This window comes from Sordaria macrospora, chromosome 6 (genome assembly GCF_033870435.1).
Source record: "Sordaria macrospora chromosome 6, complete sequence".
Lineage (NCBI taxonomy): Eukaryota > Fungi > Ascomycota > Sordariomycetes > Sordariales > Sordariaceae > Sordaria > Sordaria macrospora.
In genome coordinates this window covers 2,875,211-2,898,274 of record NC_089376.1, presented here as the reverse complement: position 1 = coordinate 2,898,274, position 23,064 = coordinate 2,875,211, and the positions used below count along the sequence as shown (strand labels likewise).

Genomic DNA, 23,064 nt, shown 5'->3' with positions numbered 1-23,064 from the left:
AATCGTGTTTAGAACTACTCTGAACCTTTCTACTCTAAAGTTCTCGCTAAATCCGTTCTCTAAAATTCCTACCCTTACAATAGAATCTTAGCTAACTAAAGGTCGCAATTTTTCTAAAATTAATTCTAAACTCTTCAAAGGTCATATTTCTTTTAAAATATACTATCTGTTACGAAATGCACTTGGGTGCCTCTTCTGGGACAAACTATATAAGACTACTTGAGCGACCAAATTGCCAGCTTCGGTTACTTGTATCCTTTTGGAACATAACCTAATAGTGTAATAGTCCGCCGGCGTCGTGACTCTTAACCGAAGCTAAAAGACTACGAGTTCGAACCTCGTAGTTAGGAAAATCTTCGGATTTTTTAGATGCCCTTATATAGGTTCCCTTTTACGGAGATGCACACCACCAGGTCGTATGAATGCTTTGCCGTCGCTTAATTGAGAATTCATGTTCGAAAAGTTCAATCGGCTCCTAGAAACCGTCGCTGGCTAGCACGATGTCTCAAGGAGGTCGAGATTTGGGGCGAACCTCTCAATGTAAAGAGAAGAATGTCACGGAATGCACTCGGGTGCCTCTTCCGGGACAAACTATATAAGACCACTTGAGCGACCGAACTGCTATGATGGCAGCCTTGCAGTTGTGCCTCTCGACTGCTATCACAATTATATATGACCACTTAAGCAACCGAATTGCCAGCTTCGGTTACTTGTTGATACGGGAATCATGGGATTTACACTCAATACAGGGGGTTACGAGAGTGAGGCCATATTGTGTGTAAATAAAAGATGAAAGTGAGGTTCTCTTAGAAGAAAGGCCTGGCTTCCAGCTAGCCGTCTGCACGTAGTAGATATGCAGCGCAGCGAGCTAGGTAGCCCGAGCGCAGGGCAACGGCTGGGCAGGCACCAGAGCCTCTATGACAACCTAGCTATCTGGGCTGTCATGACTAGTCTAAGCTATAATACAGAATATGGCCAACGATACCAGGAATCTAAGGATTCCGGTATCACTTGTATTCTTTTGAAACATAGCTTAGTAATGTAGTGGTCCGCCAGCGCCGTGACAACTGCCAGCTTCGGTTACTTGTATCCTTTTGGAACATAGCTTAATAGTGTAGTAGTCCGCCAGCGCGGTGACAAATAATAAAAAGAATAATGGAAATTGAGTCCGGAGTAAATCCTACTTCCCGCTCCTTCCTACTTATATATACTCCATTTATTTAAGTATATTACTATAATATGTTGTATTATTTGTCACGGTGTAACTAGAAGGCACGTTGTGTACGATTTGATTATCTTGGACTAAGAATAAGAAGCTGAAGATGGAAGAAATCCCAAAAGAGAAGGCTCAATGCTAGAGCTGAGTTTTATAACCAGACCACAAGCGACAACCAGTGACAGCCAAACTTGTGAATGAGATAATCCGATTAAACAGCACCTATGTGAATGGAAGCCTTGATGGCAGGCATGCGACAGCTCAGATGGTGCCAGCCGTCACATTATTGTGCACTTATAGATTTAGGTCGTTAAAATTAACTATAGTTGAATATAGTATAGAATTAACTAAATTTCTATTAAATCTATCCTCTTCCAGCATTTATATTATGGACAAATCTTCTTTCTTCTTCCTCTTTTCTTTCTCATTATTCTTAATACCTCGTCTTTTATTTAATATCTTAAAGTATATTTATTTCCTTTCTTTATTAATAATAATAAAATAGTACGCCGTTATTTCTAATTCCTTCTACCTACATAAAATTATTTTGATAATTTCTGTAACGGCGCTGGCGGGCCGCTACATCACTAGGCTATGTTCCAAAAGGATACAAGTAATTGAAGCTGGCAATTCAGTCGCTCAAATAGTCTTATATAGTTGTGATAGCAGTCAAGAGGCACAACTGCAAGGCTGCCATTACAATTACATAATTCGTCTGCCCATTTTAATTAACGGTAAAGAGTTTCCTCTCTCTCCTTTTCGTTAACGAGCGTATTTACTGTCACAGGTTGACATTGGCTATATAGTGTGCATTCCGAGTTCTGCCTTGCAAGTAGAACATCGTCCTATCTTTTGTAGATTTGGCTGTCTGGGCATATGCACCCTAGCCTGTCATATTTACTAAGTACTTAAACAATTTAATAATAGTATTACTATTATTCTTCCTGTTCTTCTTTTGAGAATTGGTAGTAGTAGTAACTTTCTTTTTACTATTATATATATAAGTAATAACTATATTATTATTAGAAATATCTGTCACGGCACATAGGTCTCGAGGGCAGTGCGCACGAATAACCTAACGAATGTAATAAATAATTAACTATAGTGAGTAAAAGAGAAGAGGAGGAAGTGCAAGTCTGGCTAGCATGACTAAATACAAGAATGAAATAGGAAGTGGGTCTGACAGGTAAATGCAACAAGTGAGACATGTAGATAATGCAGTCAATCAGAAGGCATGGCGCCAAGCTATGAGAATATTAATATTATTAAATTCATATGATATTACTATAAACGATAATTCTTTACAATTTAATAAAATATTAAATGTATATACTTAAACGCTAATAGTATTCTAATTAATAGTAAATACTTGTCTCATAAGCTCGCAATAAGAAAGCTATTTGTTTTGGAATTGCGCATACTTCTTATAATTCTATAATACTAGTTTAGTAAGTAATTTGTTTATATTTGACAAGATTAAAAATTCTTTGATTTTGAAGAAAGTATTATATGGAAAATTCTCCGCAATATATATTCTATCTTTATACTCGAAATTTAATTAACATACCGCGTTAGCAAAGGATTATTAAGCACGCTATTTATATTCAAAATATTTAATTTTATTTCTTACTTATTTATAATTGAATTTAATACTATATTTCTAACGTAGCGCTTTTATATATTAGATATATATTTACTCTTCATACTTACTTTAGTTTGTAAAGCTATCCTTAACTACTTTTTTTTTAGTATTGTTAACGTGTGGCTAGTACTATGTCTTGTACTACCTTATAGTATAGAAGGCTGATTAAACTATTCCTTCTATGGAACCAGTCCACTCAGCCTCCACAGAACGTGCTAGAATACAGAGGTTTTGCTATTATATTCTAAGATTCTCTAACTTGTTCAGCATTCCTTCTAGACTAATTTGTCATCATAAAATACACCAGAAGCTCATAGATTCACTTTATTCCTTTTATGATATAGTGCTCCTACAAGCACTCCTATTAACTTACAGAAGCTTCTACGCTCTGGAAGCTCCTAGATACTTAACGTTCGTGTATATAAAGACCTCTTCTCTCCTTTAGTTAGTCACCCCTTAAGCAAGCAAGCACAATCCAAGCAATATAATACAGTCTACTTCCATAGTGCAGAGTTCACTATAATAGTTGTTTCTTACAGTGCAGAGTCTACTGTACTCTTCTATCTTGAGAGCAGAGTTCTCTCTAAGACCTCTTTTATAAAATTCCTCTATTGTCTTTGCAACTACGCTGCTTCCTTCAGCACTGCTGTTGTACTTCCTACCGCTTCCGCTTCGCTCTGCTACAAGTGCATAGTTCACTGTAGCATCTCTATACTGGTGCTATTATTATAGGTTAGTTAGGGCATTACAGCAAGCAAGTATAATAAAGAAGGTTACTTCTTATTTTTCGTTTTATTATTACTATTTTTTAAGAGATTTAGTAGTAAAGTTTTTAAACTTACATTAGAAAATAGGCTGGTGTCACGGCGCTGGCGGATCACTACACTATTAGGCTATGTTCCAAAAGGATACAAGTAACCAAAGCTGGCAGTTTGGTTGCTCAAGTGATCTTATATAGTTTGTCCCAGAAGAAGCACCCGAGTGCATTCCGTGATAGCTAAAAGGCAAGCTAAAAAGTAAATTAAAGAGGTCGCTTAGGAACTAGGCTAATTGGATTATACAGATGGGAATACTATAGAAGGGAGGGGAATACATATTACCTTGCTAGCAGCTTAGGAGCCAGCTATTTTACTAGTATATTTACTAGTTTCAATTAGCAAATGAGTATGAAAGAAGGTTACATTGATTTATCGACCTATATATACGAAGTAGTAGGCTCTACAATTCTAGGGCACCAAACGGCAGTCTGAATTGGAGCTCTGAATTGGAATAGGGTGGAGCTCAAAAGCTCGGTATTTTGCGATAAAATCCGGTTCAGGAGGGTCTGTACTATTCCTTTAGAAACCACTTTAGAGGACCCATTTCAGAGCCCCATTTCTTGCGCGCCAATCAGCCCCTTAGGCTTGTCCTTACCGATCAAAGAGCCTCGATAGCCCGCAAAAGAACCTCCACGCCCCTGTCGCCGACTTCCCGCTCCTTCCCAGTTTCGCTCCTCAGCAGACTGGCCACATCGCTCAGCACTCCGAGCGGAATATAGCAGCCCGTCTTTGCTCTGTCCAGGCTCTCCTTCAATCGGCTCGTATGCTCCCACTCCTTTGCTGCAACCTCGGATCTTCGAATCACCTTGTCGGGAATACCACACATGGCTGCGCAATGCATACCGAATGAGCCTTCTGCGACGCCGTCCTCGAGCTTGTACAGAAAGGTGATTCTCTTGTTCTCCTCGTCCACCTCAATCTGCATTCTCTTGGCACGGATCTCGGGATGATTCTCGAACTCGGTAGCAAGACTGTGATAGTGTGTGGCGAAGAAACCGACGCAACCAATGTGTGATGCGACGTGGTGCAGAACTGCCTGGGCGACGGCAACACCGTCATATGAAGATGTGCCACGTCCAAGCTCGTCAAGAATAACTAGTGAACGGGGAGTGGCTTCTGACAGGATCTTCTTCGTCTCGGACAGCTCGACAAAGAATGTGGATTGCGCGGCAAAGATGTTGTCATTCGCGCCCAAACGAGACATAATGCGGTCGACGGGTGTCAGGCGGGCGGACATGGCAGGAACGTAACAACCGATTTGGGCCATAATCACAGCGATGCAGGACTGCGTTTGGTAGGCGATTAGCAAATGAAGAGTACAAGTTGATGGATTCCTCCAAGACAAGCACTTACCATTCGAAGAATTGTGGACTTGCCAGCCGCATTTGCGCCGGTAAGAAGGTCAATGTTTGCCTCATCACCACCCAGCTTGATGTCATTCGGGATAAAATCGTCAACGGTGTTTAGCATGCAAGGATGGCGTAGTTCGTTGAACTCGACAACGGTCCGCTCATCATCCACAAACACTGGGCGGCAGCAAGGTTGACCAAGAGCCGATGACGCTTTGGCCAGACTGATGAGACAATCCAGTTGCGAAATGATGCGAATTGCCTGCAACCATGTCTCATAATCGAGATCGAAGCGCTTGAAGAATTTCGAAGCGACTTCCTTGACGATCTGAGAATGTGTTTCTTCGGCTTCCTGAAGCTCACGAACAAGATCCTCGAGCTCCTTGAAGTAGTACCGCTTGACCGCCGAAGTTGCGGACATTTGGCGCCATTTGGGAGGAACCTTCACTGTCTTGGGAACTTCAATCTGGTAGACTTCTTTGCCAACGTCGGTGAACTTTGCGGTCTTGCACCTAAGAGCAGTCTTTTGCCTCTCAAGAAGCTCCTGCAGCTCTCCCTTGATCCGGTCCAGTTCTTCTTGGCTGCGGTCAAAGTCTTCTACTATGCCTTGTTCAGGAATAAGAAGCTTGTCATCGCGGGCCCTCTTCCTATCGAACGCAGTCTTCCAGTACCCCAAGGGTTCCTTGAGGTTCGGCATGGATGCAATGAGGCGGTCGACCAGCCCATTACCACCACCAAAGGCCTCGAGAAGTTCCATGGTACGGTCAATCCGTTCAAACCCTTCCAAAACTTTGACAAAGTCCCCGGGCTTGCAAGCGCCAGCATGAATTCGGGATATCAACCGCTCCAGATCGGCCATCTTGCTCATCTGAGACGAGAATTGCTCTTGAAAGCTTCGGTCGTCGTTAAGCATGTCGACCGCATCCAGTCTCTCGTTGAGCTTCTGTATGTTGCAGAGAGGATGGCAGACCCATTGCCGGAAGAGTCGCTTTCCGAAGGGAGTTATGCACCTGTTTAGCAGATGGAACAAAGTTCCCTCGGGGCCGCCATTGGCTGTATTGGCAAAGATTTCCAGGTTGATAAGAGACTGGCCGTCAAGAATAAGTGTGCCGTTCCGGTGAATGGGGTTGTACCAGGCAAAGTTGCCCTGGGAGAGCAAGTTGCGCTCAATCTTCAGCATACGCAGATACTGGGTCAGAGCACCGAGAGCGGACATTAAGAGATCTTTGCCGCGGGCCTCTTTGAGTTTCTCGGGCCAGACCTCATCCTGGCCTTCGCCAGAGACAAAGTAACCGCTACAGTCAAGTTCGCGCCTTGTGGTGTCAGCCTCCCAAAACTCGGTTCCCATTTTCAGATAGTTCCAGATGGTGGTAGGAGCAGTGTTGTTCTTGAGAATCCGTAGGGCCTTTGTCGACAGGTGTGATTTCTCCAAGATCAACTCTCGTGGGGAGGTCTGAGCCACAAAGGTCTCAAACTTGGTAAGATCAACATCGTCCTCAAACTCTGAGATGAAGAACTGTCCAGTAGCAGCGTCTACAAAGGCGATGCCAAATGCAGGCTTATCGTCGATGACAGACTCTTTGATGGCTGCACAATAGACGGCGTTATCGTCTTGAAGCATACTGCCATCCACCAGAGTACCACCTGTCAGAATGCAAGCGAGCTCGCGGCGAATAATCTTGTCCGCCTTTTTGGCCTTGGTGTCACGCTCGCGCATCTCCTTGCCCAAGGCAGACTCCATTTGGTCGACGCGGGCAACCTTGTACCCTTTGGCGACGAACTGATTGACCCACATTTCCAGCGAGCTCTCGGGAACACCAACCATACGCATGTTGACACGATCGGTGAGCTTGAGGTCAAAGAGCTGATGGCCAATGGTGGCATCGTTCTCATAGAGCTCGTAGAACTTGCCCTTTTTGAAGAAGACCACGGTGTCCCATAGGTTCTTCTTGATCTCCCAGTACTGCGTCTCGAACGGCGAAAACTGCCTCCACGCAGATGGGGGCACATAGACGGAGCCAGGGTCGTAATCCGGATGTCCTGGCCGGTTCCTATTGGCATCTTGAATATCGGCCAGCCACGGGTATCTCTGCTCAGGCTCTCTCGTGTGTGCCTTTGGCTTTGTTTTGGCGGACGACGATGTTGGTGCGGTACGAGGAGCGACAGATCGAGACTCAGCTGGCTGAATGTTGTCCGGATCATACTTCCATTTCAGGGCTGTTGAGGTTCTGGGAACATCATCCATCATCTCCTCGTCCTCGTCATCCTCCTCTTGTCGTGTCGATGGCCGAGGACCAGGAAGAGAGGACATGGCTGACTTTTTGCGTGGGGCGCTCGGGCGTGCTGTCGGTCGTTTTCTCTTTTTGGACTTTGAGGCGCCTTCATCGGATTCGTCGTCTTCGACTACAAAGTCCGCCATCTCATCATCTTCGTCCTCGTTGACTACGGTCTCATCCATCTCGAAAGCATCGTCTTCGTCGTCTTCGTCTATGACTTTGGGGCGTGATCGAGCGCGTGATTGACGAGAGCTCTTTGGTCTCCCTGAAAATGAGAGAAAGACATCGTCGCCGTCGTCGTCTGACGACTCTGCATAGTTAACAACCGCTTTCGTCTGGAGTTATTCACACAGGTTAGCCTAGAAGGATAAATAGACAGGAGATGACTCGCCTTGCGCCTGATGGGACTGCTGGGCATCATGATGGTCTTGGTGTCGTCATCCTTGGAATAGGCAGTGCCTGGGTTTTCCTGGGAGCTAGGGGGTAGAACGGCGTCACTACTAGGGACTGGGGTCTCGTCAAGCCCCCTTCTCCGTCTGGGCGGCAGAATCGAGTTGGATTTTGTGGTTTCTTTCAGGCATTCTGGGGACTTTTCCTTTTGGCCAGGGCGAGGTGTTGCTGTGGCATCAGAAGCAGGACTGGAAGCTGTGACAGTGCTATTGGCATTGGAATTGGCATTTGAGGTCGCATTGGTAGGAGTCGCAGAAACGGCAGTCTTGGAGAAGAATCCGAGAATACTCGACTGCCTGCCCGTCGAGGCCAGTCCAGATCTCTTAACGGTAGATGGGGTCCTTGCCGGGGTGCGCGCCGGAGTTGAAGATTTGTCGCCCATTTTGCGCCAACAGTTGGCCGACCTGGCTTGTCCGTGGTAGAATGACAGGAAAGACTTGGGGACGCTGCAAGAGACAGAAAGAGCAAATTCAGTCAGAGTTTTCAGAGTTCCTGGACAAAAGTTTGGGTTGGAAGGTGCTTTTTGATAGACCACTGCACTTGCCCAAAAAGAAAGACGCGTAAAGAGGTGCTGGGGAAAGCGCGTTCCGTGTTTCGATCACCCTGTCCGGACACTGAAAGCCCCAGACGACCGACCCACTGCCCCGCTAGAGCATCGCATTTAATTGTGGAGTCAGGGAGCGATGTGGGCCCCCATTCGTTTCCCCGTTGGCATTGAGTGAGGGCATCTTCTCTTCCTGTCATCATCATCATCGTCATCTCTTCAAGCTCGTACCTTCACCCTTATGCCTCCTCATCTTCTCTTTTTTTTCCTCCGAACCAAATCCATTAACTTCCTCACCAATAGCGCCTTCGCCAGGCCACACACATTCATCATCAAACAGCTGGATTCGGACTATGTTGGACGGCTATACGACGAGAAGGAGAAGAAAAGAGAGGACAGAAGGAAAAAAGCAAACAACAGATGAAGCTTTTCTTTTTTTTTGCTTCGCGGTCGCATGTCTTCGGTTCCCTTGAATCACATCCTGTCGCATGGCGTCGAGCTATCTGGCCACCGCAGGTTGCTGCGGTTCTGTCGAGCTTGGGTTCGCTGTGCTTGAACAGGCTGTCGAGTGGCATCCTCTTTTCGTCAAGGCTTCGTCCCTCGGGTATTTCTGCACTCTTTAATTCTGTTTTCGGTCGCATATGGGAGATGGTATCCTGATTATCTAGGACTGGACGTTAGCAACAAGTGTTGCCGCACCACGGAGCCTCCAACCGACAACCATCGATGTCGTCAAGGGGTAGAGCGGGTTTCATCATGGTCCACGGAAGGTCCAAGGTTCATGGCGCGGACGGATGGGGTGTCGGCAAAGCGAGTTTGGTTGAAACTGGGTATCACACCCTCTTTGTCCTCTTCGGACCAGGAACCAGGCCAAGTGAAGGCTCAAAAATACGATGGTCAAATATATCCAAAATGCTCTCCAGCTCAAAAGGGCCAATCGGCTCATACAGCGAGCGGGTAAATGGGTTACCGACTTCAAAATGGGGCATCCCGCCTCCGTCGTCGCCAATCTATCAACGGCTCGTTGTTGCCGTTCCACAGAGAAACACTTGGTTGGTGCAAATTCGTCGTTCCGAGAGTCCGATCAAAGTCAATCTAATAGAAAGGCCTTGCAATTAACTAAAAACGAGCAGTTTGGCTGAGGCGAAAGCTTTCCTTCGCATTTCGGTCATGTTTACTTTCACCTTCTTTCACCTTATTTTTCAATCATCACGGGGGCCTTCTCTCAACAACAGCTTCCTCTCATTCGAAGCCCCAGCACTACAGCAAAACTGCCGGGTTTCACCTGTCAAAGCCTGCCAAACAGCTGTCGCCACCGTTTTGGGGTATATTCTACTGTGGGGTTGAACACCGGCAGCCCGCGGTATCAATGACCCCGCCAATGCTCTCAGTTGGGAAGGAGAAGGATGCGAATCACATACCACGATTCACAAGTCACGTTGAATGAGAGGAGTTGTGCTTGTTTCGCACAACTAACTGGCATTTGGACTGATCAACATCACCGCTACATATCACCCGAATTATTGGCATCTCCATGGATATGCCAGATGTCACAGTTGCGGCTCCGTCTGAGGGCACCCGAGAGTCCCTAAAAGACAGCAACAGTCGCAGAGCTGCCGCATGTCTAGTCTGTCGTCGATCCAAGATCCGGTGCGAAAAGGGGAAGGGTCAACATAACGATGATGACCGATGCCAACGATGTCTTCAGTTAGGGGTACAATGCGTCCGCCCCGAATTCCACGTGGGCAGGAGGAAGGGGGTCAAAAAGCAAGTCTCTGCTGGTTCCTCATAACAATGCCCTGTTACTGACCAACTCCTCAGTAAGCGCACCGGGCTGGAAAAGGCACTCCATCAAGTCGAGCAGGCTGTCAAAAGATCAGGAGCCAGTCTGCACGGCATCGAGGCCACCAGATTTGTCTCTGAACTAAAGGTAATCTTAGGTGCCGGCTCACTTACACCTCTCGCCGATGGTGACCGGCAAGGACCCAGAAACGGTCATAGAAGGACGTCTTCGGCCATATCGCGAAGGCCTAGTGATGTTCTCATGGCGGATGTCTCCGATGATTCAGGTGAAAGCTCTCTCTCAGATCATGACGACATGAGCATCCCGCAAGACTCCACGCCATCTCAAAGCCATGTGGCAGATGAGAGCCTAGCCGTCGATGATGCAGAGAATCCCCTTCAGCTTCTCGCCCGAGCTTCTGACATGCATGTTTCTCCGAAACCAGTGGGCGAGGTTTCCACCGCTGAGATCATCCACAACCACCAACGCCCGCGCCAGAATAAACAAACCGAAAAGCTGTCCGAGATTGAAAAATTCTTCAAGTTCACACAATTCTCCCTTGACTGCGGTCCTGATCTCGATCCCATTGATCTTGGCTTACTTACGACGGAGGAGGCAGGGTCTCTTTTTGGCTTCTTTCATAAGAGTCTTGCCCACACCAGATGGGGACTGGATCCAATATTATACACGGCCTCCTTTACACGCTCACGTTCAGCCTTCCTCTTCACTTCAATATGTGCCGCCGCCGCCCTCTTCATGCCAACACAAGGAGCCCTGTCGCGGAGGTTATCCAATCACTGTAAAACTTTGGTCAACCGCATCATGGTCGACCGGTACCGATCTGTCGAAATCATCCTTGCCTTCATGGTCAACGTCCCCTGGATGTTTCCTGGAAAACACAGCACCGACGACGAGACGTGCTGGTATGTCTCCATGGCCACCACCATGGCTCTGGACCTGTCTCTACACAAGATCGTGGTTTCTATGGATGCCCTACGAGACGGCAGCTACAACAGAGGTATTGCACGGGCAGACTGCATTGACCCCAAGGTCGCGTTATCGCTCGATGGCTTTGGAGATGTTGATTCCGAATCAGAACTAGGGAGACGGCTGTTGCGGCGGAGGGAGAGATGTTGGATTGCGTTGTTTGTTCTGGAGCGAGGAATGTGCCTAGCGCGAGGCAGAAGTTATACGGTGCCTCTTACGCCACTTCTTCGACGCTGTGATGAATGGCACATGTCAGACATTGCGGATACCATGGACGGACACTTGGTGTCAATGGCTGTCTTGAGGAGAGACTTGGTAAGTTCCCAGGGACAATGTTGATGGTTTCTGCAATGCAAGCGCTGACATGATTAGGACGATTTGTTCAATTCCATAAGGGCAGTCTGTGACGGATCCCGTGAAACGCTGGCAGACGGCGGCCTTATTGCTCAATCGTTCGTCATCCGTCTTTCTTCCCTTCAGGCTGCAAGATGCCTTTCTAACAACCGCTTCAGGATACAAATGTCAGTCGACAAATTCTTCGAACAATGGCACGCCAAATGGACCATACCCATCGGCACCGGACCACGTAAGCACACCCCTCCTTACCTCCATTTTACCTCCCACTAACACTAGTGAAAGAACATCGCCTCCCACCCTACGTCCAAATCCTCGTCACGCACACCCGCCTCTCCATCTACAGCAGCGTAATTAACCACCCCACCGCGCCCACCGAAGTCCGCCACTTCTTCCACGCCGCCGGTCTCTCCTCGGCCCTAAACGTCATGCGCTCCGCCATCCAAGGCGAAGAGCAGCTCTCCAGCATGCCCAACAACACGGCCATCATGATCTCCTTCGCCGCCTGCTTTGCCCTGCGCCTCAGCGGCCAGCTTTCCGGCGGGACCTCCAGCTTGGCGCCCAGCGTCCGGACGCTGATCGAGGAGACGGCGGGCGTGCTGGAACGGATAGGCACCGCTACGGAACATCGCAATGGCATGTCGACGCTGTATGGGAAATACCTAAAGTACATCGTCAAGAAAGCGGCGGCTGCTGCTGCGACCTCATATGAGCAACTCGCTTCAACAGTGCGTCCAAGGAACGGGAACGGGACGACAATGTCATCGGACCGAGGCGGTCAGGGCCCGCCCGTGGCTTTCTCCCGACACGGTGGGCCATCCGCATCTTCGTCAGCAGCAGCAGCACTAGCAGCATATCAACGCAGCAGCAGCAACCAGCAAGGGACTGCCACCGCAACAAGTATAGGCGGCGTCGGCGGCGTCGGCGTCGGCGGTAGCGGCGGCTATAGCAGCAACAGTGTGCCGACAGATGCTGCCGCTTTGGGCGGTCCATCGTCGTCAGTCTTCGAGTCATCATCAACACCCTCCTCCTCCCTATGGGCAGCCACGGAACCGATCCTGCTCCAGTTCTCGTCCATGTCCGATGACCAAATACGCGAGGCGCTGAATAACGAATTTCATGTTGATCAGGCTACGACTACTACTACTTCAAACCCAAACAGCATGTATCACCATCAACATAATCATGTTGGTGGCGGCAACCCGGGACTGTCGTCGCTGTGGGATGATGCGGCGGTTTTGCCGGATTGGTTGAATTCGGCGAATTTACCGGAGTTTGGGATTTGACTTAGGATCTGGGGCAAGAGGGGACAAGGGGAAGGGTTGATAAAGTAAAATAGGTGTTCGTTTTATCAGGCACCTTGCAAGCAACATGATGAGAATGGTCCCTGCGAAAGTCGAAAACAAAAGAATATTAGGCAGAGCACCTAGTTGTAAATGCAAGTACCTAGGTGACGACGAGACTGAGATGGCTTCTCAAGTTTGATGTCCCTTGATGTTTCCCTTTTTGGCGAGGAGAGTTGAATGAGATGTGGCCTTAACAGGGACACTGCAAATTTGGGCTCGGCGTTGATAGACAAGCAACAGGCCGAGTGAAGGCGCCAGTGGGGGGTCAGGTCAACATTCCACCCGACTTGGAACTACACAGCTCTGCAATGCGACTCCGCGAAAAGAAAGAACAGTACAGCTGATTATTAGCGTGTAGGTAACCTCAGGGATTTGATCTTGATGGTTTTAAGAAATAACACACAGGCAAGCCAGGACAGACAATGCAGACTATTGCTCAGCTGAGGCCATCTTTGCAACCCCAAAACCTCGAGTTGCCTGACGTGCCTGAGCGGTACAGACCTTGGTGGGAGCAGTTGAACCACTATGATGCTGGAAAGACACATTGTCTATCTGCAAATGCATGCCCATGCATTCTAAGGGGTTCAGGACTAGGTACCTACCTGCAAATGCATGCATTCCGAGGCCCAAAGGGAAAAATGATGTAGGGAGGTAAGTGGAAGCCAAAGCAGCACCATGTACTTAACGAGGTCCGATTGCGGTCGCACTGCTTGTTATGTATGTAGTGTACAAGGTGTCCAGTGGGGGACAAAGTGCGAGGTCTGGCGCCGCGATCGTTGGGCCGATTTGAAGCATCATCTCGAATTGAAGCCATGGGAGTCGCGTGGAGGACTTCCGGTTTGGGACGCGGGATGCAACTGTGAGTGAAGAAGACAAGGCAGCTGAAGATGCGGGGTTTGCGATTTGATTGATTCCAGTTGTGAGACTCAAAATCGCATCATGGTGGTTTGCGATGGCACCAGGCTAAAAAGGTGGTATTAAAGGTGGCGATGAACCAACGGGAAAGGAAAGCCGGGGGGGGAAATTGCTTATCGGAGGGTCGGACTACGGAGTGCAGCCCCGGTTGCGCCGTCTGCCTGCGGGGGCGGGCGACGGTCTGCCCCGTTGTCCAGGTCGTTGTTAGACCCCGTTATCCCCCGGTCTAGACGGTCGATTGATGAAACAAATGCCTGTTACACATGGATGATGCTGGTCAAGCGGTACCGATGTGTTGAAGTGGACAAAGGTTTGAAGATGTGCAAAGTGCAACGAAGAATGAATCCGGAGATCAACGGCAGTTGGAGACTTGGAGTCGTTACGAATACGTGACGGGAATTATTCACACCCGTTACAAACACCTTTTGAACCCTATCTCTCGACAGCCAACACAGCCATTCACAGCTCTTCACCACGACACCACCAAACCTCTAGCGCTCTTCAGTGACGACGTTCCAAGAACTTGGCAATGCTTGTCAACCCGCCGCCAACGGACCACCAACTCGGCCGGTTTAGCGCTCGCCATCTTGGATCTCCGTTTCTGGCCTTGTGTGATTGGTAACCATGCAGGGTGTAACGACGGAAGTTCATTGCCTAGAATACCCCAGCCTCGCAACGGACAATATCGGAGGACCAAACCGAAGAGGCAGGAGGGGTTCGAGACTGGGTTCATCTGAGGGTGCATCGAGGTGGTGGTGCAATTGCCACGGAACTTGCGATCGATTAGGTTCGTGTTCTCTTTCCACCTTGGTTTCACACAATGGTCAAGACAGAAGGAATGGGCGAATGTTGGTGGGAAATGGCATGTTTACAATGCATCATCTTCGAAAAGAGTTTCCAGATTGGTGACCAAATGCAGTTCTGCCCTCCGGCTCTCGGGGCCGTGTAACGCTGGAGTAGCACCTTAGCACAAATTAGTGCTACTCCAATGTCCAAGTGCTACTACGCTACCCCGTCCGCAGCCTAGCGAGCACGGGCGGGGGTCACAGATGAAGAATATGATTGGCTGAAGCTAAGTGGGATGCCTTGGACAATTTTCATATGCAGCCTGTTCTCCATTTTTCGGCAGCTTGTGAAAAAGTGGACTGCGGAAGGTGTGCCCTTTTGCAGCAGAGGCAGCTGCACAGGACGGGGTCAAAACAGCCAACTGTTAATTACAGAAACAGTAATAAATCTCGCGCTGCCCTCACTCCCCGTTGTCCGCTTACAGTCCCGTCCTGGCCGCGAGTCTCGAGAGTCAACGAGTCCAAACCTAACTTCAACCCCTCCTTTGGTCCCATCTCCTCCGCCCCGGCCGCTGCCGTCCAAACTGTTCAACCGTCTTGCCTATAGCCGTCCACTCAACCGTTCCTGCCCGCCCTTTCGACCTCCGCTGTCCACAACCATCGTCACACTGCCCGTCGTCTTTTTTTTTGGTGGAATACCCAAAACACAAAAAAAACAACCGCAGTTACCCACTTGACTTATTGCCCCTGAAATACGAGAAAATTTGTCAACCGGTCCCGTCGACAGCATAGCTTTCCCGCTTCCGCCTCCAAGTGCAGCCCTACACGAGTCACCGTTGTCACCGTCTCCCAACGTCAACACACCCAACCCGCAAAACCGCAACCATGTTCGCCGCCACCAGGGTTCTCCGCGCTGCTGCTCACGCTGAGCGTGTTCCTTCCATCAAGTTCCTCGGTCGCAGAACCATTCCTGGTATGTTCCTCCTCCCCGTGTTGCGCCTCCGAGCATTCCGGCTGTGCTGCATCTGCCATCTCGATGGGCAACCTTGGTGTTTTCGGATGACGTGCTGACATCTTGCTCTTTGTCCAACAGCTTCCGTCGACCACACTCCCAAGCCTCACCCTGCCTCTCCCACCCACTCGCTCCCCTCCAACTGGGGTTCTTCCACCACCTTCAGCGCCTACCGCCAGCACGCCCAGCAGCACGGCCCCCTTCGCAAGACCATCGGCCGTGAGCAGGCCGGCATTGGTGGCTCTCCCGGCGCCGCTCTTGGCCCCGTCAAGCCCACCGAGGGCCTCTACTTTGACCGCAACGAGCTCCCTGCCCGCTTCCGTCGCCAGCCTCTCACCGAGGCCGAGATTGAGGCTATCGAGACCGGCTGTGGCTTTGCTTAAACGCGAGAGAAACCAACATAGACTAGACGGGTCGTTATCAAGATGGATATCGAACCCAAAACGATCGACACAACGCAGCGAGCCTTTTGAGAATTGCCAATACCACCCCCCTTTGACCTAGGGATGGGCCTACTCTTGAGATCTCCCCAATCATCTAGCGCTATCCTTATCCCCTTCTCGCACCACACACACACTCACCCAAGCGTACGATCACCATTGCTTCACACGATTTTGAACCGAGCAAAAATTTTGTATATCAGATTATCTATGGACAGCACTGCATTGGCGTTAGAAGAAAACAAAGAGCTCACCGGGGTTTGGCTTTAGAGATACACGTTCCGACTTTGGTCAGCATGGCACGGTGTTAACAGGGATCGGTGGGGGAAAATGCCGTTTAAAGGAGGTCGGGCCTTGTCCGGACATCCGGGCTTGAGTAACCGGGGAGGGACGAATGCAGGTCTTGTGTATATAGTCAGTGCAACGGGCTACCCCAGAGCCGGGCGGAATCCCGGCGTTGGGTGTCAGCCCGCGAGCCCAGAATAACCATATAAACACTTTCTGAACACCAACCGCTGCTCGAATCTGGTCAAGGAATGACGAGAACGATCATATGTGAGACCAAACGCCATCCCCATCCCACCACGTAGTTGGACGGAGAATTGCTGGGGATCACCGGTCTATTTCACATCATTGGATTGGCCACGCCACAAGTAAACAACCTTAGATATTTACTCGCGGCCTCAAAGCAACCGCACAAAAGGGAAGCCAACTTGCAGCGGCATCGTCGACACCATGTGCTTAAGGTTGCTTGCTTCTACACTACATACAACAGCGACACCTCGGCATGCTCGGAAGCGTCCCTGCGCGTAGCACATCTCATCATGGGAACATGTGACGTACAAGTAGAGCCTCTACAGGGGACATTTCGGCTTCTACGGAAATAATCTCAAGTGAGACTGAAGAAACAGAAGCAGGCGGACTGTACCGGGAATATGATCAGCCCTGTGAGATTGACGGCCGGGGGGTCGAGTTGATCGATGTGCTTGTGCCTGATGCCATGCCATGTGCCGGGCAGCGCATGTGCTCAGTTCGGTCACCACGGCGAACACGGTGAGAGTTCGGTGGGAAGGGAAGAAGCACGGAAGGTCTCTGTCAGCTGCCAATCAACTGGGCAGAGCCGGCCAATCGATCACCCAAGCCCCACTAAAAAGTTGAGCTCCCCGGCATCTTCCAGCGCTGACGATAACAGCGCGCCCGACCCAATCGGGAGCTCGATGATTCTTCTCGCTTTCAAGGTTCCTGTTTCCTCCTCAAGCCCGAGTCTCTCTCTCTTTCGCGATTCCAGTTACCCGGTCCCTGCAACTTGTCTGCCGTGGACCTTGACGACGCCTGGGCCTAAAATTCCAGAGCAACAAACCACCCGTATAAACAAATTTGTCGCAAAGCCAAAGTTCGAGGCTCGGTCATCTGAACTTTGTGTCGACATCGTCGCATCTCGATTATAGAGAAAGCGAGGATCCCTGCTACCTATCCGTATACACCTCACGATTTACCTCGACAACATCAAGAAGAACCTCGCCGATAGTTAGCACCTATTATTACGAGACACCAACCAACAAGATGAAGGAAATGGCAGGACAGGCCGATGCCGGCAGTGAGGACAAGTGCCCCGTCGACCACAAGACGCGCGAGCTGTGGTTGCAACAAGCAAAGCAGGCAAAGGCCGCACAAGAGGCCGCGGCCGCGGCGGGTGGTGGCTCGACAACACCATCGCCAGAGAACGCATTCACGACGCCAGTAGTAGCACCACCAGCAGCACCAGCAGCAGTCCAGCAACCACCAGCGACCATTCCCAAATCCCAGATTCCCCAGCCGGCGCAACAAACAGCAGTACCCGCGGCGCTTCCTTCCTCCTCGCAACCATCGTCATCATCATGGTCCTCATGGATCCCCTTCTCCGGCTCTTCCTCCACAGCAACAACCAGTGCCCCCGCCGCTGACCTCGGCGAACACCGCGAAATCTCCTCCATCCCCCGCGCCGCCACCACCGGCCCCTCCGCCTGCCCCTCCAACGCCGAGCAAGAGACGGGCGCCGACACGGCGACGGGCAACTGGGTGTACCCCTCGGAGAAGCAGTTCTACGAAGCCATGAAGCGCAAGGGCCACGACGGCGCCAGCGCCGCCGACATGAAGACGGTGGTGCCGATCCACAATGCGGTGAACGAGCGGGCGTGGGCGGAGATCCTGCGGTGGGAGAAACCATTTGTTGAAGGGTGCGGGTGTGCGGAGGGGCCCAAGCTGCAGAGCTTCATGGGCGAGAGCAAGCGGATGACGCCCAAAGCCAGGCTGAACACCCTCCTGGGGTACACGGCGCCGTTCGATAGGCACGATTGGATCGTGGATCGGTGCGGCACCAGGGTGGACTATGTGATTGATTTTTATGCGGGGAGGAATAATGATAAGGCGGGCGCGGGGAAGCTGAACTTTTACTTGGATGTGAGGCCCAAGTTCAATACGTGGGAGGGCGTCAAGATGAGGGCGCTGAGGGCTGTTGGGTTGAACTAAAGGGAGAGGCGTGTGGGCGGTGGATGATGGAAGCGGTCTAGAAAGTAGACCTGAGGGGTATACGAGGTAGAGATCTCTAGACTCGTTCGTCTAACATATATGTAGGATTCGCTGTATTATTAGTATAGAGGGTAAAGATCTCTAGACTCACTCGTCTAACATATGTGTAAGATTCGCTGTATGATTAGTAGGGCTGGTTCATGATTGCATCTCACTCATGTTTTGCATATGAACTTTTGTGCAAGCGGCGCATCAGGATACAAGAGTGGGAAGGTTCAATAGAGGATGGTAGAAATGAGAGAATCCTCGCATAGAGGTGACTCTCTTGGTGATAGTGGTCTCTCTTCGGTGGTTGGATATAAATTACATGTTACTTTGACTTTGTAAATGTCCTGTTACTCCTCAGGTTTCTGTCTGACCTAGAAGGAGACGAATCCAACGCATTCCTTCTATCCATTATTCCACGTAGCAGTTCAATCCTTCTTGGACACCTGTGGTTGTCGAAGGATATCCTTTTCCGACGGGATTGGAACTGAAGAAAACAGTTAGCAATTGCCAACGAGACAATCATGTAAATCAGTCACATTACATACCTTTCCTCCCATCCCCAACCCTCACCCTCACAGGCGATCTCGTTTCTAACGCATTCGTCTCCAAATCCCACCCAGCAGCCGCCAGCGCCGCAAACACGGTTCCCTTCTGTTCCTCTGACGTATATCCCAGCAGCGGCACCTCGTTCTCGTAATGACTCTCCAGCCCGTCCTTGAGGGCCGAGTCAAAGTGATACGCGTGGCTAACCGCATCGAACCAGGCCTCCAGCGGACTATTTGCACTTGCAGTACTCGCACTTGCACTCGTATCACTCATCGGTTTGCCATGCTCCTCCTTCAACGCGATCCTCATGATGAAATTCCCTCCCCGATGACAAATGCCCATAAAATACCCGTCCGTCTCAAACTCATACCTATGATACCCTCCTCCTTTCCAAGCAGGGGCAGCCAACGCTTTAACATCCCCGTACGTCCCAAACTCGCAATACCCCGTATATTCACCGGATTTACTCGTCATCTTGCCGAAACCAAATCCTCCTTTTCCACTTCCTCCTCTTCCTCCTCTTGTTCCTCCCCCAAATACCCACCCCATCCCCAGCAGTCCCATTAAAGAAGGCAATTGCAAAATACTCTCCATCCTCGCCACCTCCTCAGGCCCCAACACCCTTCCCCATTCCAACCACCCCCTAACAACCACCGTCGCCCTCTGCCTATTCAGGGTCCGACACCTCACGGCCCTCACAGCCCAATAATTCATCAAAAGATGCACGCCCAACAACCCCACCATCAGCGCCCACACCACTCCCCGGTCCTGCACAACTTTAACCACCAGACTGCCGACCAAGATACCCAGCAAACTGACAACCGTCTCCTGACTCGCTTCTTTCGCATTCAACTCGGCCAAGTTCCCTCTCAGAGCAAAATGCGCAGATAAACTCGCCTTGCTGGCATTAGCCGCCACGCCACAGAGACTTCGCAACACACCAGCGCTGACAATAACACCCAGTTTTGGGAAGTAAGGCAGCGCGGGCGTAAGTAAATCCAGCAGCTGCGCGCTGTCATTTAACAAGTCTGCCAGGAACCGGTAGAATTTACATTCCGGCTCGATGGCCGTGCCCATGCGATGCGCGAACAAGATTGTTGCGATCCTGCTAATAGTGTCGCCGGCGATTTTTAAAATCAAGGCGCCGGTGGGCGAAGAGGAGCTGTCGCCTACGCCTAGACCTTCGAGCACGGCGCGGTTGGCGAGGAGAGAGGTTATGGATGAGAAAAAGGCTTGGAGGGAGTCGTAGGTTTGGTAGGGCAGGTAGTCAGGGGTTACGGAGTGGGGGTAGCCGGCGGGGAGGAAGGCGTGGAGGAGGGCTTGGAGTCGGGGGTTTTTGGTTCGTGACTAGAGGGAGGGGGAGGGAGGTGGTGGTGGTTAGTTGCTTGTTTGGTTTGATTTGACTTGTTCAGTTTGTCATGGGATGGGAGGGGAGGTTTGAGTTTGAGTTTGAGTTTGGATGTAGTTATTTGGTTGGTTGGTGAAGGTTGGTTGGTTGAGATGATGATGGTGATGAGGGTTATGGTGATGGTGATGCTGATACTGTTGTGGAAGAACTTGATGGCATGACAAGATAGAGCAAAGTACGTACGGCCCTCAGCGTGGTGTCCTGCGATTCACCACCTGTATAAGTGCAGAGCACATTACCCGCCGGGTCGATGTCGTAGATGTTTCTGCTCATTATCTTGATTGTCGTCTGTGGTAATATCTACATCGATGAGAAGACTCTGGTATCGTTCGTCGAAGTCGAGAACGATATTAGCTGGCTGTGCGTGGGATGGCAATCAGTTGTTCGGTTGAGTCCAGTGCCAGCTGAATCATAGGGCTTTGAACCAGCCAGATTTCTTATCAATATTCTTTTTCCTTTGATAATGCAATGGCGCGTTAAATGACCGAGGGCTGCTTCGTGGTGCGTTGTACATGTGTAAGCGTGCAGTTCGCGTGTAGAGAGGTCGCGACGAGGAACGCCAAGCGATGTTGAACGGTTGAACCCGCCATACCCTGACGTAAGACCGTGCCGTGAGCGCTGCATGTCCTACAAACCCCTGACATGCTGCTCATTTTGGGACGCTGCGATCATGTTATCAGGTCCCCTTTGGATCCAACCTCCTTATTTTGAGCCTGAAGACTATATACTTGTATTGACAGTCAGTAGCTCTAGACCTCGAATGGTTGGCTGTCTGGTTAACATAAGCACCAAGCAGAATCGACTGAGAAACGGACGGGGTTTGTGTTCATCTTGCCATTGCAACAACTCCTGCCGGCCCTTTCACATGTCGTCGGCCAACGCTGTCCACCAGGGACAGTAATCAGCCCTGTCTTATATATCCCTAGCTTTTTCGCTACCTTACCCTTCCTTGGTAGTTGACCTATATCCACAGCCAGGTATGTACATTATTATGTCAATATTTTCCAGTATTAAAATCCAACCTGCACAGCAGCTTACGCGAAATGTCCCCCTTTGGAACCCATCTCCTCTAAGAAGAGCTCTTTACCGGGGTGCCATCCTCAGCCACCAGGTACTCCTGTGTCGCAACCGGACCCTCGCCGACACTGGTCATGATCACACGGCTAACACCGTTCTTCAACAAACCGGCAACGCTCTCATCGAAGGAAATGTTGGACTTGAGGCCCTCAACGGCGGACGCCTTCCAGCCATCCACCTCGCTAAGGACGCTGTAGAGGTTTCCAACAACAGCCTCGGTATCCTGCTCGAGATAGTAGATGACGGCGTTCGGGCCGGCATCGAAGGTATAAGCGGCAACGGTCCGGCCAGCAGCCGCATTGATGGCCTCAACGGCGCGAATAGCGGCGCGCGAAACGTCGTTCATGTAGAAGATGGGAGGATAGGTGTCGGCGCAGGTAGCGTGGAACGAGTTGGAGTCGCGCATCGTAACCTCGGCAAAGGCGGCAAAGTCGCGCTCGGAAATCGCCTTCTCCATGATCTCCATGTTCTTGGGCACCACCGACTTGATGCGCTCCTGGAAGAGACCGGAGGTGGCAACAGTCTGCTGCATGCCCGAGGTCGAGCTGACACCCTTCTTGGCGGCGGACGCGACGAGGATAAGGGCGCGCATCTCGGGCCAGTGCGAGGCCTCGGCAACCTGGTCGGCCATGGAATCGGTTCCATCAGCAGCCTCACCCATGCGCCAGGCAACATAACCACCAAACAGACTGCGGCAGGCGGAACCGGAGCCCTGGCGAGCGATCAAGCTCAGCTCCGAGGGGGAGGCAGGGAGCTCGTAGAGGTTGGCGATAGCCCTCACGAAGGCAGCGAAGCCAGCGGCGGACGAGGCGAGACCGGCAGCGGTAGGGAAGTTGTTCTCGGAGACGATGCGCAGGGGCATGGTGGAGAGCTTGGGGAGCGAGGGGTCGGCAGCCTCGAGAGCGGCACGACGGGTGCGAAGCTCGCGGAAGCAGGCCTGGGGGCGAGCGCCAGAGACATCGGAAGGCTCGCCATTGAGAAGAAGGGAGTCACCTTCGGGGTACGAGGCCGAGCAGGAAGCGGTAGTGAGGGTGCGGAGGTCGGCTTGGGAGAGAGTGACGGAGAGAGAGCTGTTGGTTGGGAGGTTGAGCTTGGTGTCGCGCTTGCCCCAGTACCTGGAATCGCGGGGGACAGGGCCAAAGTCAGTTCAGATGCTCTTCTCTACGTGTTCGTCTGAAGTGTTTAGGTATTAGGAAAAGTTGGGCTGACTTGACGACGGCAATATTGACGGGGGCCGTGGTGCTGGCGCGGTAGACCTTTTCGGAAGCCATTATAAATATTTTAAGGGATTATATACGGGGTATCGTTAGGGGCGTATAGAAAGAACAGGTCGCAACGGAGAAGAAAGAAAAAGAACAGAAGGCGGCAATGTCGTGATGGTGTTTGCTTGGTGGTTGTTGCGATGGACAGACAGGACGGCGGCGGGCGGTCAACAAAGAAGTTGGGAAATGAAGCTAGAGAGGCCCGGGGACCACGACCCCCTTTCCATGTGTTCCCCCAGCAATCGCCAGCTCTGCATCGCAGCACTCTGGCGGGGCCCTCTAGCGGGGTAGAGGTGGG

At 50.6% G+C, this 23,064-nt stretch overlaps 6 protein-coding genes across 6 annotated transcripts; 3 read left to right on the top strand and 3 right to left on the bottom strand.

Annotated features, from left to right (window-relative positions):
* Positions 1–3,999: 3,999 nt before the first annotated feature.
* Positions 4,000–8,133, bottom strand: SMAC4_03612 (uncharacterized protein; the record flags this gene model as incomplete). The annotated part of the gene is made up of 3 exons (XM_066089979.1): positions 4,000–4,961; positions 5,030–7,636; positions 7,693–8,133. 3 exons carry the CDS (start codon positions 8,131–8,133, stop codon positions 4,275–4,277), a joined length of 3,735 nt encoding a protein of 1,244 aa, XP_065947536.1. The 3' UTR covers positions 4,000–4,274.
* A 1,425-nt stretch (positions 8,134–9,558) lies between these two features.
* Positions 9,559–13,329, top strand: SMAC4_03611 (uncharacterized protein). Its single transcript, XM_066089978.1, has 5 exons — positions 9,559–10,062; positions 10,117–11,380; positions 11,438–11,517; positions 11,578–11,651; positions 11,705–13,329. Exons 1-5 carry the CDS (start codon positions 9,830–9,832, stop codon positions 12,703–12,705), a joined length of 2,652 nt encoding a protein of 883 aa, XP_065947535.1. The 5' UTR covers positions 9,559–9,829; the 3' UTR covers positions 12,706–13,329.
* A 1,603-nt stretch (positions 13,330–14,932) lies between these two features.
* SMAC4_03610 (uncharacterized protein) lies at positions 14,933–16,416 on the top strand. The gene is made up of 2 exons (XM_003351258.2): positions 14,933–15,438; positions 15,559–16,416. The coding sequence occupies exons 1-2, from the start codon at positions 15,351–15,353 to the stop codon at positions 15,858–15,860; spliced, it is 390 nt and encodes a 129-aa protein (XP_003351306.1). The 5' UTR covers positions 14,933–15,350; the 3' UTR covers positions 15,861–16,416.
* Positions 16,417–17,210: 794 nt separating this feature from the next.
* SMAC4_03609 (uncharacterized protein) lies at positions 17,211–18,588 on the top strand. Its single transcript, XM_003351257.2, has one exon. The coding sequence runs from the start codon at positions 17,481–17,483 to the stop codon at positions 18,423–18,425; it is 945 nt and encodes a 314-aa protein (XP_003351305.1). The 5' UTR covers positions 17,211–17,480; the 3' UTR covers positions 18,426–18,588.
* A 172-nt stretch (positions 18,589–18,760) lies between these two features.
* On the bottom strand, positions 18,761–20,936 carry SMAC4_03608 (uncharacterized protein). Its single transcript, XM_003351256.2, has 3 exons — positions 20,611–20,936; positions 19,019–20,366; positions 18,761–18,957 (listed from the first exon to the last, which is right to left on the bottom strand). The coding sequence occupies exons 1-3, from the start codon at positions 20,698–20,700 to the stop codon at positions 18,899–18,901; spliced, it is 1,497 nt and encodes a 498-aa protein (XP_003351304.1). The 5' UTR covers positions 20,701–20,936; the 3' UTR covers positions 18,761–18,898.
* A 324-nt stretch (positions 20,937–21,260) lies between these two features.
* SMAC4_03607 (uncharacterized protein) lies at positions 21,261–23,064 on the bottom strand. The gene is made up of 2 exons (XM_003351255.2): positions 22,714–23,064; positions 21,261–22,619 (listed from the first exon to the last, which is right to left on the bottom strand). The coding sequence occupies exons 1-2, from the start codon at positions 22,773–22,775 to the stop codon at positions 21,497–21,499; spliced, it is 1,185 nt and encodes a 394-aa protein (XP_003351303.1). The 5' UTR covers positions 22,776–23,064; the 3' UTR covers positions 21,261–21,496.

Coding starts and splice junctions, on each gene's coding strand:
- SMAC4_03609 (XM_003351257.2), top strand. CDS start 17,481: ATGAAGGAAATGGCAGGACAGGCCGATGCCGGCAGTGAGGACAAGTGC.
- SMAC4_03610 (XM_003351258.2), top strand. CDS start 15,351: ATGTTCGCCGCCACCAGGGTTCTCCGCGCTGCTGCTCACGCTGAGCGT. Junction 15,439..15,558: donor CGGTCGCAGAACCATTCCTG/GTATGTTCCTCC, acceptor TTTGTCCAACAG/CTTCCGTCGACCACACTCCC.
- SMAC4_03607 (XM_003351255.2), bottom strand. CDS start 22,775: ATGGCTTCCGAAAAGGTCTACCGCGCCAGCACCACGGCCCCCGTCAAT. Junction 22,620..22,713: donor GTCAATATTGCCGTCGTCAA/GTCAGCCCAACT, acceptor CCGCGATTCCAG/GTACTGGGGCAAGCGCGACA.
- SMAC4_03608 (XM_003351256.2), bottom strand. CDS start 20,700: ATGAGCAGAAACATCTACGACATCGACCCGGCGGGTAATGTGCTCTGC. Junction 20,367..20,610: donor AGGACACCACGCTGAGGGCC/GTACGTACTTTG, acceptor CCCTCCCTCTAG/TCACGAACCAAAAACCCCCG. Junction 18,958..19,018: donor GGTTGGGGATGGGAGGAAAG/GTATGTAATGTG, acceptor TGTTTTCTTCAG/TTCCAATCCCGTCGGAAAAG.
- SMAC4_03611 (XM_066089978.1), top strand. CDS start 9,830: ATGGATATGCCAGATGTCACAGTTGCGGCTCCGTCTGAGGGCACCCGA. Junction 11,381..11,437: donor CTGTCTTGAGGAGAGACTTG/GTAAGTTCCCAG, acceptor TGACATGATTAG/GACGATTTGTTCAATTCCAT. Junction 11,518..11,577: donor GGCGGCCTTATTGCTCAATC/GTTCGTCATCCG, acceptor CAACCGCTTCAG/GATACAAATGTCAGTCGACA.